The following is a 16,460-nucleotide window of genomic DNA, read 5'->3' as shown; positions in this document are numbered from 1 at the left end:
AACTCCAATACCTGCGCCATACGTTCTTAGCCAACGGCTACAATCCCTACAAAATAGATAAAATACTACATAGGCCCATTACTCTGCCCTCCCCTAATACACAAGAATACAACATGACCATTTTTCTTTCCTATATCAGAGGTACATCAGAAAAGATAGCCAAAGTATTGTTGAAACATGGCCTTCGCACCACTTTCAAACCTCATGTCAAGCTGGTGACTCTGATCCGCTCGCCTAAGGATAAACTTCACCCTTTAGCACACCCAGGAGTGTATGAAGTTCCGTGTGACTGTGACTTGGCCTATTATGGGCAAACAGGAAGATCAGTGAACATCCGCCTGGAAGAACATGAAAGATACATTCGCTACTATTACTATGGCAAGTCGGGACTGGCAGACCACGCTTTGGACGCTCCTTCACACAGGATTAGATGGAGGAAAACGAATGTGCTATTTAGGAGTCGTTATAGATCTGAAAGATTATTTTTTGAGTCAGCAATGGCTTTGAAGAATTCTCCCAACCTTAACAAATATGGTTGCATTAATTTGCCAAAAATTTGGGAGACGGTTATCCTAAGAAAAACTCCTGGATAACTGCTGTTTTTTTTTTTTTTTTTCCCGTTAGAGGGCACCAAAAAATAGGACTTTAGATCTTTTGTCTTTTGCAATTATATTGTTTCACTCACTCACTGTCGCGTTTACAAGTGTGTTGTGCTCTGATGATGCTGAGTTGAAAATCAGTGAAATATAAGCGTTAATAAAACATCTTTGTTGATAAAAGTGTTTGTGGTGTTGTTAATACCATGAAAAATAAGTCATGAATACTTTGAAAGATTGTTAAATGAAAAAATAAGTGACAGAATAGTGGTAGAACATATTCAAGCGGAATGCAATCAGGAGTTGTCAAAAACTTGAAATGTGGAAAGGCAGCTGGCATTTGACCAGAAATGCTCAGATATGGAGATATAAAAGTTTTGCAATTGTTACACTGCATGATTTATAAGGTCTCATCAGAAGGTCGAATCCAGGTGATTAGAGAAGAGCTCTCAGAGTTTCCATCTACAAAAAGTGAAATAAAACTGAATGTGAAAATTACAGAGGAATTTCTCTACTAAGTATTCCAGGTGAAATTTATGCAAGCATAAGCATACTTGAGAAGAGACCACAGTGGCATGTGGTGAGGTTATCTGTAAGGATAGAAAAATCAGAACTTCATGGTGGACACAGGAAGTTAAGTCAGAACTTTTGAACATATCAAAAGTTCCTGGCAAGTAAGTGAGCTTGTGCTCTTAGAGAATACAGTGACAAATGTAAGAAAGCTAAACACCTGTGTAAAACTTACTAAACAAAAGTCATGGGAGGACTTTGGTAAGAACATAAAACATAAATATCAAGAAGGTGGCAAGATATTCTGGAGGTTGTTGAAGAAGCTCAGAAATGGAGGAAAGGATGCTGTAAAAGAATTAGAAATGATAAAGATGACATGAAAACGGGAGAAAAAGATATCCTTAAAGTATGGAGTAATTACTTTGAAAAACTGCTAAATGAAACAAGCAGTGATGACAGCACAGTGGTAAAAAACACTGACCAGGCATGCAGCCAGGAATACATATCCATACTTGAAGTAGAAAAAGCCATCAAAAACCTGAAATGTGGAAAGCCAGCAGGAGTAGATGATATTCGATCAGAAATGCTCAAGTATGGAGGTAAAGAAGTCTTACAGTGGCTGCACTGCATAGTTCAGAAGGCCTGGACAGAAGCATTTCTCTATTGAGTGTTCCTGGTAAGATATATGCAAGTATACTTGAGAAATGGTTGAGAAGGATTGAGGTAGAGAAGCTTGGTGAAGAACAAGCTGGATTCAGACGAAATAGAGCCTGTCAGGATCAGTTTTTCACTTTACAACAGATAGTTGAGAAATCATGGAAATATAACAAAGATTTGTATTTAAGTTTTGTAGATCTGGAAAAGGCATATGACAAGGTGCCAAGAGTGAGGCTATTCGAAACGCTATAGTTATATGGTGTCAATGGGGCATTATATCAAGCAATACTTAGTCTTTATTAGAGTTGTAAATCAGCAGTTAGAATTGAAGAAAGTTCAGGAAGATGGTTTGCTATTAAATCTGGTGTCAGACAAGGATGTACATTATCCCCTCTGTTATTCATTATCTATATGGATCACATTATGAAGGAAAGTGGCATTAAACCGGATATCAAAATTGGAGATGTTAATGCCAACTCTTTGTTTTATGCAGATGATGTTATACTTCTAAATAAATCCACTACTAGTCTGCAAGATTCCCTGACTAAATTGAATAACTGTTGTAATAGATATGGTATGAAGGTCAGCATTAAAAAGACAAAGACAATGAAAATAAGCAGAAGCATTGAAAATATTAACTGCATTGCGAATGAAGAATCTATAGAACAAGTAAAACATTTCAGCTACTTAGGCACGATTTTTAGTTAAGATGGTAAATTAAATATGGAAATAGATGACAGAATCAACAAAGTTGGTATGGTAGAAAGTCAGATGAATAAATTTATATGGAATAAGAGAAAAATTAGCCAAAACACTAGAGACTGCAGATATGAGAGTCCTGAGAAAGATTAGGGGCATGAACAGAGGGGCATGAACATCAATGGCAATATCATATTTAAAACAAGGATATTGGGAAAGAACTTGACATTGTCAGCATTCAGGAATGCTTTAGCAGAGCTAATCTCATGTGGTATGGTCACTTAAACAGAAATTGAATATTCAAAGAGAGTGCTGAGGCCTTACTTCAACACCCTAACTTGAATTGAAATCACTGTATATCCTTATCAAAAATATGGGAAAGTTTAATCAGGATAACACATTAATTTTTTTTTTTAAATCGAGAATTTTGATTCCTACATTAGTCTAATGTTATTTATAAATTAAGATTATTACATGAAATTGTGAATTAATACCTATAATATAATAATCACTCTGATGAAATTTTTCCTCTCTTTAATGCTTAGCAATGTAACATCACGTGGCTCGTTGTACTTTTGAATGATCAATTGTTGGTATTTCACCTTGTTAAAAACTGTTCCTATGTAGCCACTGAAGATAGTCTGTTAGTTTCAGACTGAAATATTTGGCAAATATTAAAATATTTTTGTGTTAATGTGTCTATAATTCCTAATCATAATGTCACAAGTGTCTCTAAAGAGTAAAATCCAGTGCAAGTCTCTAGGATGCAGTCAACTGAATAATAGCTGTAACAAATTTGGTGTGAAAATAAGCACTATGAAAATAGTCTAGGAACATAAAAAATTTCAACTGTTTTATCAATGAAGAACCTACAGAATAAGTAAAATATTTTGGCTATTTTTTTTTTAAATTTTATTTATTTATTTTATTTTTTTATCCCACACAGAAAAGGCAGAAGAGCCTCTAGCAAACAGATACGGTGTGAAGGTTGGATCAGGAATACAGTAATCTATTGATATTCTTTTTGAACTGTTGAAGATTGGAAATGCCTCATGAGGGAGACTGTTCCACAGAATTGAGACTGGGAATAGCAGGTTCGCTGAGTATGCAGTTCGACTCTAAAAGGATGCTGAGAAGCTCTAGTATGAGTTTCTGTAGACCTGGCAGAAATATGAGGCATAATTGATGCTGGTTCTGCTAAACAAAGGCCATGTAAATATCTGTAGAAGAGACACAATGCAGAAATTGATCTTCTATGGGATAGTGGCTGAAGAAAGAGTCTATAAGAGAAATGTCATTTATCAACCAGTCTGCCCTTTTCTGAATAGCATCAACAAATTTTATGGAGGTCTTAGGTGCACTACCCCCACACGAGAGCAGTATTCATTGGATTTGGGATATATTTAGGCACAATTTTTATGAAGATGGCAAATTAACAAATAGACAACAGAATAGAATAAGTAAAGCTAGTATGATAGGTAGCCAGTTGAATAGATTTATATGGAATAAAAGAGAAATCAGCCCCCACAACAGAAAACAGTATGCAAGATAATGTTCAAACAACCAATTTTAATTTACAGATATGAGAGTTGGGTTAGAAATACAGCAATTGATCAAAGACAACAGATATGAAAGTTCCAGTTACATGCTGCTGTAGGAAAAAAAGACCCAGAGGAAGACCAAAATCTAAATAGATTGAAGTATTCAGAAATGTTCTAGATGACAATACTGGAGGGCTGACAATGATAGACTAATCTGGAGCAAAACTGTTCATAGGAGATTTGTAATAATGTAAAATTAAAAATGTAATACTGTTATAGTATCCTATATATCATTTGAAGGTACATACCAGGAAATTCATAATGATGATGATGGAGGAAGAGAATGAGAGAGCAGCTAGAGACTGCATCTAAATGCACCCAAGAAAGGAGCGAGAGCTAGATTTGATAATTTTTTCTCAAAGAGCAGCATGTAACTGGAATGGTTTGTCTTGAGGTGTTGGGTGCAGGTAGTCTGAATGAATTAATTCAAGAAAAGGTATGACTACCAATATGGATTATGTGGCCTCTTGCAATGAGTCCCTGACTTCCTGGACATCACTGATAGTAATAGTAATTAATATTGTTATCCTATAATATTTTCCAAATATTTCAACAATAAAAATTACTATCAAAGCCAATGAAGATTTTGATTGGCATCATTAAACATAAGATATAAAGTGAATATCATTAGTATGACAGATAAGTATATTTACTGAAATATCAAAATATTATACATAATAAATATTCATATAAAAATAACTGTATATAAAACTGCCATTAATATTAGAAATTGAAAGGATATCAAAGCCTACCATGTAATTCATATTTCTATACATTTTGATTAGCACCAGTGTGATGGGTTTTTTCTCCAGGAAATTCGGGTTTTTCATCCTGCATACAGACAAATAGGCCCTTCAGAACACACGCAATTTACAGACATAAAATACTAACTGTGGTGATGGTGGTGGGCAGTAGATGGCACTGATGTAGATGATTGGTGTAGTGGTGGAGATGGAGAGTTGTAATCCCGCGATGAGTCTTAGGACTCCTTGGAGGTGTCACGAATAATAATAATATATAAAATCAATAGCATATTTGGCTGACTTGAACCATGCACTCAATATGAGAACAGCTCAAATGACAGAAAAACAAAGTAATAAAGATGGTTAGAGCCAGTATCAGTTAATAAAAACACAAATGTGAATAGGCAAAGCAGAAAAATATGCCCACATATCTGAAAAATAACATTGTAGGTATAAATTTTTACATACCTGGAGTCATTCCTGTTCCAACAGCAAAACTGCGTACTTTTGAAGGTGATGTCATGTGCTTTCTTCGTGCTCGAGAACAAATTCCTTTAACTGCTCTTAACATTTGAACTGGTGCAGTAAGCTGATGTACTGATTTAGAATTATTTTCTATACCCACACCTCTAGAGAGACTTCGTCGGCGTGGAAGACAAAGAGAATTAAGAGATATATCTTCCTGACTAATAAAACCTTGGCTTTTGTTTCCCATTTTATGTGGTGCTGCTCTCACAGTACTAAATGCTCCTGATGTTTTCATCTTAGTCCATGGTTTGGATACAGAAGTACTTTCTCGAGAAAATCCATTTGATGAGTTTGATGATTTAAAAGTTCCTCTTACTCTGCTCCAGGGAGATCGTTCTTTCAATGGTGATCTCATTTGTCTGGCTGTAATTAAAGTTTTAGTTTGAGATGTTAATTTGTGAAAAGCTAAATGTGATGGTGTGCTACTTGTGCGATGTACTTCACTGGAGATTTCCTGATGTGTTTGTTTCTTGTCTGGTACAGTATTTTTTGCAGAGTAAGTTGCTGACCTTTGCTTTTTGGTTCGTGTAACATGACCTTTTTTGGAAAGCTTTTTTTCTATAAAAAAAAAAAAAAAGTAAACAAGACAAGTTTGTATCATAAATATATCTAAGAAAATTGAACTGTTTCAAATGATTTGAATCAAGATAACTTATTTGTGGCACAAGGAAAGTTATTTAAGAAATAATACTAAAAAGGAAAAGTATTTCAATAATTAAAAATATTATGTAGTTTTTATTTTTATTTTTATATATACACAAATTTGGGATATGCATTAGTTTTACAATCAACTCTCGATATGGGCAAACTTGTAAAGAGGGGATTTATGCTAGGGTTCCACTATAACACTCTAACTATAGTCTGTTACAGTGAATTTCCTCTAAAATAGCATTGCAGTGATGGTAGTACAACAATGCTTCAGCTGAGAATTTTCAGCCATTTTTCACAACAAGTGAGGTTGCTATAATAGTTTTCATAAGAATTGATCATAACACATTCAGAAGCACTTGAGCTACTCAAATTGACATGAAAAAGTTAAAACTAACTACCTTGAACTTCTTTCGTTCAAGAAAAAGCATGTAGTTTTTTTTTTTAAGGAATTAAAAGTTGTAAGTATAAAAAAAAGGCATTAATTTTTATTTTATTAATTTAAAAATAAAATAAAATGTCTATTAATCTTTCTTAAAAATATTTTTGTTTTACTATATTTACATGAATATTTTTGGAATTTATGATTGATTTTATGTAGTTTAAGTTATGCTAGCTCAGTGAAGTATATGTTATAATTACTACTGGCAAATTTCACTACACACATCAAAGCTGCCAGAGATGCACATATCCATTATCAAACTGTAAGTTATTGATTTATATATGGCTACTTAGTTTTTTTAATCTCATCTCAAATAAGAAAGGTTTAGGATCTTCAATTAAAAACCTGCCATCTACTATTCACCATAAAGAACTTTCATACTGGTTAATATATATAATAATATCCATCAAATGATTTAATTAAAAAATACTTTTATTTATTTATTTATTTTGTTTCTGTACTTCATTACAGTTTAAAGAATCATATCAAGCTATCCTTCATCAATCCAACTTTAATAAAAATGATGGCCTAAGAGTACTTAATATCTGGACTACTCCCACCACCACAACTCATTTTACACCTCCCAATGGTCTCCCTACATCCATCTGATTGCCTGCAAAGCAGATAAACCAGTCAGAAGAACTAGCTGTAGATGCTTTGGCCACAATTCCAAAACAATAACAGCACTAACTGATTGAATCAGGTACACTGCACTTGATTACTGGAAGCCTGAATCAGCTTGAAGTTCAATGTTTGATCTCTAGAGCAGAGTTCATGGGGTATTTAGCCTTAGCCCAGTGTACTAATATATGATAGATTCACATAAAAAAATAAATAAAATCTAAACATATCTAAACACTGGGTTTAGGAAACCTTAATTACTTGACCAAAGCAGAGCATTCAACCTACCTGAATGGAAGAAGAGATGATTGAAGAAACAACCTTGCATATAAAAACTATAGCTATATGAAAAATGACGGTGAAATGTTACTGGAAAGTAACATTTGACAGTTATGTGAATTGCGCACAGGATTGCAGTTGGACATTGTGTGTGTGTGTGTGTGTGTGCAAGTAGCACAAATGAATTCAAGAACAGCTGGTGTGAATAGTATGATCTCCCTCAATGAGTTCCTGACTCCCTGGAGGTCTCTCTTAATAATAATAATATCAGTTGCTTTAATATTATTTTTGTTCTAGGTGTTTATCAGAACTCTCCAGGTCCCCTTCATGCTTTGCTTTGAACTCATTCACAGTAACTGTATCCACAACATATTAGTGGTCATCCTTGCTCAGGATGACCAAGGTCAATTTCTTGGAGTACAGTTCAATCAATGTGGTACACAGCTGGTAATCTTTTTGTCCCAATATGAATAACCTTAAACTTTGCTGGATTAAACTGATATTCATTCTCCTTAGCCCACACTGTGAAGTTTATCTAAATCATTGCAAAAATTTAACATTGTCTGGATTAACTACTGCTTTACCCAACTTTGCATCATCGGCAAACAACTGAACAGTTCCTCTCAGATCCTTTCCTATATCATTAATGTACAAATTAAACAACAGAAGTCTAATACAGAACCCTGCAGCATGATGCTAGTCACAGGCCTTCTTTTGGACTCTACTCCTGAATAAACTACTCTCTGATAGTTCTCCATCAACCACCCTCTTATCTAGTGCCAGCACTTGAGGTCCTGGTGCTCTGATGCAATTTTAAGTTGAGCATTCCTTACTTTTTTTTAAATGCAGTTAAAATTTAAAGGTTAAAAAAATCGAAACATGAAAAATCGCAAAACATACAAAAATGCAAAGAATTACAGATACATAAGATGCCGATTACTAGCTATGAGCTATTATAATTGGAGATGGACAAACCTAGAAAAATTTTACAAGAATCATTTAATTTTTAATTAAAAAAAAATTAAAAATTAAATTATTTAAAAGTTTACTTTTCTCGATTTTATGGAAGCAAATTCATCTAAAATTTACTTGTTTCTAGATTCTAACTTCTATTGTGATCATTGACAGTCCAACCAGTCTTTCCTGTGAAACACTATATCATAGATATTTTTTATTTAGTTTCAGTCTTGAAAACGATCATTCGCCACTTGCTACTGAAACTGCAAGTATCAAAAATATTCGAAGAGAAACTGTTAAATTAATAAAATGCTTTCTAAATCATCTGTGTATATATGAAAATATATTGGAATATTTTCAGTGGGTCTCAGCTGTCACTATCCTGTATGATGTTGTTCTTTAGAATTTGTATTTCATTACATAATTCGGTGGCACAAATATCCTTTTCTTTACCATCAGTCATCACTTGTAAATCATCACAGTGTTTTCTTCAAGTGTCCTCATATTAGAAATTTCCTTGAAACTGGATAAAAACTGAAATGTTAAAGTGACTTGTCAAGAGATCAAACCTTTCAGTCAAAGAATTAATAATAGTATCCACAATTGTAAGGAAAAAAATGTTACTTTAAAGTTATATTGCGGATCAACTGGCACTTCATCCGAACAATCCAGAACATTATTTTCTTACGTCTGCATAATGTACTGCTTTTGAACTTAGGAGAAATTTCTAAGTCTAACACTAACACTTTTGCTAAATCAAGTATAACATTAAAATTTTCATCCAAACTAAATTTTTTAGTAAAGTCGATTACATTATTCAACGCGTTTATAGATTCACATAAATTTGTGTTTGAATTTTGAAGCGTTTTGCTCACTATATTGACCCTGCACAAAATTCATACCAGATTATAAGTGAATACAAAAATCCATAATCTTTTAATTTTCAAAACTAATATTTTTGTTTCATATTTTGTACTATTGTCAATTTGAATATTATCATAAATTTCCACAAAAGAATCGAAAACTTCTCCAATATTATATCTAAGTGAACGAAGAGCATCAATCCTCGCTTCTCATCTAGTATCTGATAAAGCTTTTAAGTGCAATTTTGCTGTACTTTATAGTACATCCCATCGTTTAGTCAAAGCACTAAAGAAATTATAAATTTCTTGTATAGTGCTAAAAAAAAACCCTCACTGTTTCAGTATTAAGTTTAGCAGCATCAGCGATCACCAAATTTAATGTGTGCTGTGCACGGCACTCTTTGTTCTGTGCACGAGGGCTAATATTCAATAGGTGTCTCTGAATGCCACGTGTGTTTTCCTCGCATATTCGCAAAAAAATTTACATACAGCGGTATCTCTCTAATCTGAACCTCTTTAGTCCAAATCCTCCAGTAATCCGTACTGCGGTTTGAAAGAAAAAAGTTTTATTTATTACATATTATTATTTTGTGTACTATAATTTGTGTAATTTATTTTTTTTCATTCACATTTAACATTGCTTATTATGTATTAATCATAATTTGTATAAAGATTATTTATTGTTCCTTAATTAAGGATTACTATTTAAATATTTATTCTAAACTTAACCTACTATTAATTTATTAAATAATAATATGTGTAGAAATTTATAACTAAAATATATATATAAAGTAACGAAAAGTGTTATTATAAATAATTGTATACGTAATGAAAAAGCTGATTAAGTAGCTCAAATATTCTGTTTATTCTTATTTGTAAAAATTTAACGTTATGTAATCACTTATGTAGTAGTAGAGCGCTGTATTACATTAGCAAAAGTTTTACGTTCATGCGTTGTCATGGAGACACATGAAATAAACAAGCATGAGTCGAAGAGTGTGTGACCTTGGAACGAGAAAGGAGGCAATAAGAATTTTAATGAGAAAAAAGAAAAGTGTTTTGCGGAGCCTGAAGGAAAGTAGGATATAAGCAAGGAAGTGAAAGAAAGATTATAAATTCTTTAGGGCAGAAATTCAAGAGCACAGTATTTAGAAGTGAGCAAAAAACGCAGTGAATCTTATACTCAGCTGCAAGTGAAATCAGCTGTGGTTATAGAGGAAAATTAATGCCATATCCGGATAAATAAAGAACTGGACATTCAATGAAAAATTCTGATTAGTTCCAGTTAGTCTAGGATTGCGTCTTAATTCTATGTTGCCCTGAGAAGAATTATAATGAACTTAACTAGTTGCAGGAAAGTAAACAAGAAAGGATATCAGTACCTTATTGCTGTTGTTTAGAGTAGTGAAGCGCGATTAACAGTAGTTCAGTTAAAGCGTTGGAGAATTTTATTTAATGTGTTCCGCTAGCTCAAATGAGTTAATTCATAAGTGTGCTCGCAATAAATTGATGTATTGAAGTATTGATGTATTGTATCTGGTAAGAGTAGTCATACATGTTCATTCATTCTAACATTAACTATAGCGTATTTTAGAAGTTCAAGGTCCGAAATAAGATTGCTTGGAATATTGTCTACCTTGATTAGTGCCTGCTGTGAATTTAAACATTAAGTACAACTGATAGATGTGTGCAGACTGATCAAATGAGAAGTTTTGTTTTATTAACTTGAATTAAGAAAATTTATAATTTTGAAGCAGTGAATTGTATGTTAAAGTTTAGAACATTGAATTGGAATGAGTGACTTAGCAAGATATATTAAATTATTTGTATTGTTTCATTTAAAAGTAGAATTCATGTATTTGCTATATATCGTATATTAAATGTTTTAATTTGTTAATCTAAATATTGTGTTTGCCTGAATTCCCTTTTATTGCACCGTTCATAAAAAAAATTAGAATCTTGCGGGTGCCCCAAGTAGAATGATAAATAATTCGGCCTAATGAGAAGACTGCTAACCTAATTAAGAATTGATCCTACTGTTTTATATAGACTAATCTAAAAATAGGGTGGCGCAGTATAATTATAAATTTCCCTACTTTTGGATCGGTGATCAATTTGCAATTAGTTATATTGATAAGAGTGACTTGAACCAAGATGGCAGATTTAGAACATAACATGAAAATAGAACGTCACGACAAAATAATTATTTTAACTATTATTATTTATTTTATTATTATTACAGTACAGTATTTTTTTCATACTATCGATTGTACGGTTATACTATAGGTCTATTCTGATTTATTGTGTTCACGTTTGCTTTTTTATACTGTACAGCCGGCATGAATCACCACTGTCGTTAATGAACTGATTAGTCACCACTATTGCACAATGTTTGCGTATCTTTATGTTCCTTCAACAATGATGATGATGATTTAGCCTAAAGCCTGGTTGTATATAATGTTCAGTTTTTCTTTGGTTATTGACTGGACTGGCTTGAATTACCATAAATGTTCCAGAGCAGCAAAAAAAAAAGAAAAGGTTCCGTGACATGGTTGCCAACCTCCTTCTAGGGAATGACACTTGAAGAAGATTGAAATGAAACGTCACAGTTGTCCGAGTTGTCGTTTATTGTTTTGTGTTTTCATAGTTTTCAGTGAATGATTAGCGATTGTTTTAGTAAGTACGATTTTATTTTTCAGATAAATTTTAAAAGTGACAGTTTCATTGTTTATTAACTTCTTTTTATTTTACTGTTTTTAACACTAAAATTTATTTCATTAAAATGGCTACTGGGTTGATGCCTACCAAAAGAAAACACGTAACATTATCATTGTCATATAAGTGTAAAATAATTCAGCATCTAAAAAAAAGGGGCTACTGAATACAATGGCTGCAAATCTACAATCAGTGACATAAAAAACAACAAAGACAGGATTTTAACTTATGTTTTAACCACAGAAGAAGGACCAAGCAAGAGACAAACTCTGTAAACAAGTAATTTTTCTTTACTTGATTCTGCTGTTTACATATGGTTTCTTCAGGAAAGAAGTCATCATAGCCCCATCTCCGGAGACATTTTAAAGCAGAAAGCTAAGCAATTCCATTCACAAATTTACCCAGATCAGAAATTCAAAGCAAGTGATGGCTGGCTAGAAAAATTTAAGAAACACCATGGTATTTGGTATCTATCAATATCAGGGGAAAACCTGTCTAGTGACGTGTCCATAGTAGAACCATTCCAAAAAGCTTTTTTAGAAAATAAAATTCTTGAATTAAATTTAACTGATGATCAAATTAATAATGTGGATGAAAGTGGTCTTTGTTTGAGGTCATTACCAGAGAAAACTCTAGTTCACAGAAATGAAGACTCATCACATGGTCGAAAAATGTCCAAAGAGCGTGTCACGATAATGCCTTGTGCAAACGCCTCAGGAAAACAATTAAAGTTACTTATGATTGGAAAATCAAAAAAACCAAGACCATTTAAGAACTACTGCCTTCCAGTTTTGTACCGAAGTCAACGTAAAGGATGGATGAATGTCGAACTTTTTTCAAACTGGTTTCACGACGACTTCGGTACCATCTGTTAAAACTTATTTAAAATCCCAGAATTTAGAACAGAAAGCACTTTTATTGGATAACTGTCCTGGACATCCCCCGGCAGATGAATTGATTAGTGATGATGGAAATTTTACAGCCATGTTTTTACCTCCAAACTGTACTCCATTGTTGCAACCAACAGATCAGAACATAATGCAATCCATTAAATTAAAATATTGTAAAGACCTGCTTTTAAATGTAATTTCCCAAAATTACGATGTTACCACTCTCATCAATAAAAAAATATAAATTTAAGGGTGTAGTATTCTCAGTTGCTGCTGCTTGGGAAGCAGTTGAACCTGAAGTAATTCAAGCGTCATGGAAAAAAACTGTGGCCTTCTAGAATTTAGATAGCTATGGTGATACACAAAAAGAGGAAATTCAAAACATGCATAATTTGGTTAAAAATATAAATTCAGATGTTGAAAATTTTCACAAACAGATGTTACAGAATGGATTACAGGTAGAACTGAAAGTGAATTCAAAATCAAATCAGATGCTGAAATTATAAATATGACGCTACAGAATGAATTAGAAGATGACGATAAAGAACTTGAAGAAAAACAAAAGTAAAACATAAAGAGGCAGTTTATAGTTTTAATGTGTGTATAGAATGGGCTAAGCAGAATGATATGCCATTCCACAAAATTTTATTGCTAATGCAGCTCTGAGAAGAAGCATTCAAAAAAAAAAGTTTAGCTTCCAAGAAGCAAAAGAAAATCAGTGACTTCTTTTTACATAGAAATAAAAAACTTTTTTTGTGTTATGTACAAGAAAATTATATTTTTTATGCAAATTAAGTTATGTACTGAACTATGTAATTTTATTAAATCAGAATCCTCAACAATACAGGTACATACAAACTAAATTTTTTACTAAAATAAACGTGTGCACTGTATTTTTTTTTTTTTTTTTAAGTTTTACATTACAGTACAGTAGCTTTTGTGAGATACCACTGTATTTTTAATATCTAAATTTAATCTTTTAATTTATCAAGAGGCACATGGATAAACCTTCAGACTTTTTGAGGAATTTAGTTAGCTGCCCTTTCTGTATCTCTTTTTCAAGTTCTTTTGTCGCTTTTCTTTTTTTATTTGCAGCTCTGGATAATTTTTTATTTCGTCTCCATAAAAAATCTATTGAACAAAACATTTGGTAAGACAAAAAATAAATGCAAATAAAAATAAATACTTAAAGAAATGCATACGTTTCTTTGATTGTAAAGCCTTAAGTTAAATTTTGAATCTACTTACCTCAGTGTAAATTACCTACACATTCACTGTGTGTTTAGCAATCAACAGTTTGATGATTTACAAATGACGCGTGAGGTCTGTTCCACAAAAGAATGCCCAAATGTCACTTCATAACAGAGGTTAAATCGGATAACCCGTGCATGCCACACATCCTAACTGGAAAATGCACGCTACATGTAAAAAAAAAAATTCGATAGTGTAAGGCACCCCATCTAACAGAATGCCCCAGGTGAGTACCTAGCTCGTTTAGCTTCCGCCAACTCTATAATCTACACAGAGCAAAAACAACTTGCAGTTTTTGCTAAATGTTATTAAGAGTCACAGTATTTATTACACATATTTAGTGCATATCCACATTTAATAAATGCTAACATTAAAATGTGTTTTTATTTTATCTTTTCTACTCACTTCAGCGCCTTGAAGAAGGGGTCCCGATACAATGCATCATTTGCTTGTCGTGTTAAGCTGGCTCTGCTCTTATCCACCTCAAAAGATATTTCCCCATTGATATCCACCCTCATGTGCTACAGTTTAATGATTAGAATTCCATGTGGCATCCTGTCAAAAGCTTTTGCAAAGTCCAGCAGTATCACTGCAAACCATTACCTTTATTCAACTCAGCTGTCACTATTATAAAATGTGAGCAAGTTACTGAGGCCTAACCTACCCATCACAAAACCTTGTTGCCCCCCCCCATATAGTATCCCATTTCTGTCTATCCATCCATTCTTGTATGTTGCTCTTAACCAACTTCTCCAGTACCTTGACAATGACTCCTAATATGCTGATCCACTGGTAATTTGCTATATCAGTCTTGGAGCCTCATTTATGCAATGGAACTATTTTCCTCTCTTTCCATTCCCTTAGGACTAACCCAGAGCTGAGACTTTGATTAAATAACGTGGTCAAAGGCACTGCCAATTTCCTAGCAACATCTGATAAAACTGGAGCTGTATACCATTTAATCCAATAGCTAAATTCATATTAAGGTTCTGTAATATGATGTATGCACCTCCAGTTCACTCACTTCAATTTCCATATAATCCTTCGTCTCTCTCATTACTACAATATCTTCACCTGGATGATATACTCTTCCAAAGTGTTCACTTAGTAATTCTACTGTTTTGTCTGATTCAGTTATCTCCCTACCAACGGCATTCATTAAAATCATCATGCAAACACATTCTTCCTTTTACTTGCAAGATACAAAAAGAACTCTTTAGGATTATCTTTGGACTGCACTACTAATTTCCTTTCATACTCCGCTTATGCCTTTATTATCACACTGGTTACCTTTCTGGTCTGTGCTTTGTACTGCTCATGTGCCTGCTATCAACCTTTCTCCTTGAATTCCCTCCACAAATTTTTATTTTTTTGTAGCTCCAGCTTAATGATAGTATTCATCCATTAACTTCCACTTGGTTTATTCTCCTGAACCAGTATGCAGTCTGCTGTTACTTCCTTCAAACACTGCTTTACCACTTCCCATGCCATGGCACTGATCCAAACAATCTCCTAAGCAGGTCACACCTACCAGTCCTGTAATTCCACATATATACCCCAACCCCCCTCTTAACTTAAAATTCCACACGTTTAGCCGCCTCCCAGATAAAGGCATATATATGCAGGTATAAGGTTTTACATTGGTCATAATTCAGAAGGCGAATTCCAGATGATTGGAGTACAGCTTTCATAGTATCTATATAAAATGGAAATAAAATTGAATGTGAGAATTATAGACGATTTTCCATATTAAGTGTTCCTGGTAAAATTATGCAAGCATGCTTGAGAAAAGGATAAGGAAAAACTGTGGATGAGAAATATGGAGAAGAACAAGTTGTGTTCAAGCCAAACAGAGGTTGCCAGAATCAGATTTTTACTTTAAGACACGAATAGTTGAGAAATCATGAGAATATAAGAAATATCTATATTTAAGCTTTGAAAATCTGGAAAATGCATACAAGGTGCCAAGTGAAAAGTTGCTCAAAATGCTATAGTTTTATATGCTGTAAAGGACATTATATCAAGCAAAACATGGTCTAATGTGAGTAGTAAATCAGCAATTAGGTTTGAAAGAGGGACAAGAAGATAATTTGATGTTAAATCAGGTGTGAGACAAGGGGTACATATTATTTTCAGTTATTCATCATCTATATCAATGGTTGCCAAAGTGGTCGTTATAACATTGTTAGGGATCGATTCGGGCTCAGGGGTCGATAGAAAAATATAAGACATCATTGTATGGGTAATTTTGAACCCAACATTGCTAACCTTGTCAAGAGTCACGAAGCACACCCTTCACATTGACAACGCTAGTAAATTGTATACTAAGTTAATAAGTCTTATTTTCATATATATATATAAGGAAGATTGTATTATTGTTATCTAAATTAAATTTTATATTTTATATATTATTTATCCCTCCTATCAAATATGTAATGTTAAGAAGGATGTTAAAAACAA

The 16,460-nt window shown here is 33.2% G+C and overlaps 1 protein-coding gene across 1 annotated transcript in view; it reads right to left on the bottom strand.

Annotated features, from left to right (window-relative positions):
* Nucleotides 1–16,460, bottom strand: part of LOC150101026 (cytosolic carboxypeptidase-like protein 5) — a 207,338-nt gene that overhangs the window by 9,656 nt on the left and 181,222 nt on the right. Inside the window, exon 12 of the mRNA XM_090401454.1 lies at nucleotides 5,275–5,892. Coding sequence (XP_090257580.1) covers nucleotides 5,275–5,892 — 618 coding nt within the window. The remainder of the gene's footprint in view (nucleotides 1–5,274; nucleotides 5,893–16,460) is intronic.

The sequence above is a fragment of the Typopeltis vanoorti genome, chromosome 12 (genome assembly GCF_054136105.1).
Source record: "Typopeltis vanoorti isolate ZY-2024b chromosome 12, IOZ_Tvanoo_1.0, whole genome shotgun sequence".
Classification (NCBI taxonomy): Eukaryota; Metazoa; Arthropoda; class Arachnida; order Uropygi; family Thelyphonidae; genus Typopeltis; species Typopeltis vanoorti.
This window is presented reverse-complemented; position numbering and strand designations above follow the sequence as displayed.